The 2,867-nt window shown below is 40.1% G+C and overlaps 1 protein-coding gene across 1 annotated transcript; it reads left to right on the plus strand.

Annotated features, from left to right (window-relative positions):
* The first annotated feature begins 1,040 nt into the window (after positions 1-1,040).
* On the plus strand, positions 1,041-2,388 carry SARC_13953 (hypothetical protein). Its single transcript, XM_014291916.1, has 2 exons — positions 1,041-1,208; positions 1,911-2,388. Exons 1-2 carry the CDS (start codon positions 1,045-1,047, stop codon positions 2,014-2,016), a joined length of 270 nt encoding a protein of 89 aa, XP_014147391.1. The 5' UTR covers positions 1,041-1,044; the 3' UTR covers positions 2,017-2,388.
* Positions 2,389-2,867: the final 479 nt, after the last annotated feature.

The raw sequence follows: 2,867 nt of genomic DNA on the forward strand, positions 1-2,867 counted from the left end.
GGTCTATGGTCATTAATGTACATGTAGCTGTACATATATGGTCTATGGACATTAATATACATGTAACTGTTCAAATGCGTTCACCGCCTGCATAACTATTATGTGCATATGCTCAGCTAGCGGCGGGTAAGAATATCGATACTGATTGTGTTGGTCGCATGATAGACGACAGGCTTTTAGGGTTTTAGCTTATCGTCTTTGACTTATATAGGGTGAACCTGTTTTAGTATAGTGCACTCTTTAAGGGTAAGATATGTTTTAGGGTTTTAGATTATCGTCCTTGATTTATATAGAGTGCCTTTTTTGACTATATTGCATTCTCTATCGGAAAGATATGTTTTAGGGTTTTAGCTTATCGTCCTTGATTTATATAGAGTGATCCTGTTTTAGTATAGTGCACTCTTTATCGGTAAGATATGTTTTAGGGTTTTAGCTTATCGTCCTTGATTTATATAGAGTGATCTTGTTTTGGTATAGTGCACTCTTTATCCGTAAGATATGTTTTTTGAGTTCAATGCCGCATACGAAGGGCGGGAAACGTTTTTGCTTGCAAGATTGAAATATACGTTTAACTACTCAGGGGACGGATCAGCAAATCCTGATGTGTTTTTTTACTCACTGTAGGCCATCATGTATGTAGTAGTCTACTGTCCGATGAATGTCGGGGTCGAACACATATTGGTCTTTGGCTCCACTGTTTTTCCTACGATTTGTGTACTCCCTTTGTAAAATTGCTACTTGAAATACTTCCTCGTTGGGTTGTTTACATCAGGACGCTCGCATATGTACATATCCCTTGTTAGAATTTGTGACTATCGAAAATTTGAGACCCAGAAATCTTAATTTTTGGCTACAAGATTTCGAACCCTTCACGGACGAATTTACCAAACATGGCCACTCACATCTGAGTGAATACGATGAGTCAAATTGACCTTTAAATCCGTTTCGTTTCCTTACCAGAATGTGATTCATCAGATACTATAAAACGCCCACGTACTGGTCTGGCTTCAGATAGTTCATGTCCCGCACATTCTATTCCCAGGTATGATGGATGAAGTATACCTCAATGAAGTCCCCGAGCGACCTCCCGTCAATGTGCTCATGCCTGTGATAAAGAAGAAGGTGGCGTCACGTTCGGCATCCCGCACTTCGAGCAAGCGGACGGATAAAAAGAAATCAGATATCGGCAGATTAATACAAAATGAAAGGTACGAACATGCAACAGTGTGTAGTCTTACGGCTATTGTGGGTTGCTCTGGGTATGCCGTCGCTTTCCATGCATCTGTTTGTGCTTTATTTTTCACTAGGCTAGTGTGTGTGTGCACTCGCATTTGTATCTCCGTTTCTCTTTTGAAGTATTTGTTTTCCATGCATCTGTTTGTGCTTTATTTTTCACTAGGCTAGTGTGTGTGTGCACTCGCATTTGAATCGGGTTGATGTGTGTGAATATACTCGCATTACAGATGCACTCCCAACACATCATTTTGATATGGTGTACAAATACTGAACTGTGCATTAGAACTCTCCCTCGTATGTTGTACAAAACATGTCTCATCCTGCACAAAAGTGCGCATTAGACAAGACAACAAAAATACGATAGGCACAAGTGTTGTCGATGCATCGGGCGGAGCGAAATGCTCTGCACTTACTACATTGCATACTCTGTAGGTGTTTTGTATTTGGCATGCTCTGTAGGTGTTTTGTATTTAGCATGCTCTGTAGGTGTTTTGTACCAAATATATATAAAAACGAATATTACGTAGATTGTGTCGTAAATATTTGTTCGTTATTTGTTGGGCGCTCGTTTCTCTCTGCGGGTGAACCCACTGCACCTTGCTGTTTTAAGTACTGTGATTACACATTGAAGTTTCCACTTGGCCTAATCACAGCCTCTTTTACGTCCAACACAGCCTTGTGCCTGGTCCTACTCTGTTGTCTACGCTAAGTGTGATGAGCGCGGCTTTATCGGTGGGTGCGCTTGTTATGGGTTTACGACTGCGTTACCATGGAGCTTGAACACGTATTCTGCATATAATAAGTAGATAAACGACGCACACGAACACAGACGTTTACAAGCAACCCCGAACGCAAACCTACATACATGTGTGCACATTCTGTCATGTGTTTCCTAAAACACTGCGAAAAATGAACTGGATGATGTAGGAAGGTATAGATGAGTGGTAGCTCTGAATGGGTATATTTGCGATGATAGGAGCACAAGTTTGCGACGAACAGGTGACGTTTGTGAGAGGTTTTTCGAGACTTCCAAAGGTTTACATTGTTCGAGAGAGAAAATAGCATTGCATTGTTAGCCATGAGTCCATACATAACTACTCTGTCTGTGGAGTAAATGTGAATATTGGATACAATAATAAATTCAAGAATTTCATATGTGTATCTCTTTTTCGAATGTTTTTACTCTTGTCTCAGTGAAAGTATCGTCACATATGTTTGTAATAATATTCGTGTGCGTCGAAAGCATTGGGCAGTCGGTTGGATACCGGTACTTAAACATACGTAGCCTAGTACACAGAAGATACGAATATCAATCGAGGAATCTTGCGCATATAATATAAACCTACTGCATTTAAATTCCAGGTTTGTACAAATGTATGCAGAATCAACTGCTTTGCAAATGCAACAAAGCTACTCTGTGGTTCAAGTAGCATTTCCTGTCTACACGCGATACTCGCGGCAATATGTGCAATATGGATTAAATCTATAATATGCAATCTCGTTTTAGTATGAGTGTATAAGAGGTAATACATATTCTCGATCTGTTTCGAACTTGATATACCGTTCGTTCAAATCATGCTATATATATATGTGTGTGTGTGTCTGTGTCTGTGTCTGTGTCTGTGTCTGTG

This window comes from Sphaeroforma arctica, assembly GCF_001186125.1.
Source record: "Sphaeroforma arctica JP610 unplaced genomic scaffold supercont1.3959, whole genome shotgun sequence".
Lineage (NCBI taxonomy): Eukaryota > Ichthyosporea > Ichthyophonida > Sphaeroforma > Sphaeroforma arctica.

Excerpts from the sequence above, each read along its gene's own strand:
- SARC_13953 (XM_014291916.1), top strand. The coding sequence starts at position 1,045 with ATGATGGATGAAGTATACCTCAATGAAGTCCCCGAGCGACCTCCCGTC. Across the intron at positions 1,209-1,910 it reads AGATTAATACAAAATGAAAG|CCTTGTGCCTGGTCCTACTC; the intron begins GTACGAACATGC and ends CGTCCAACACAG.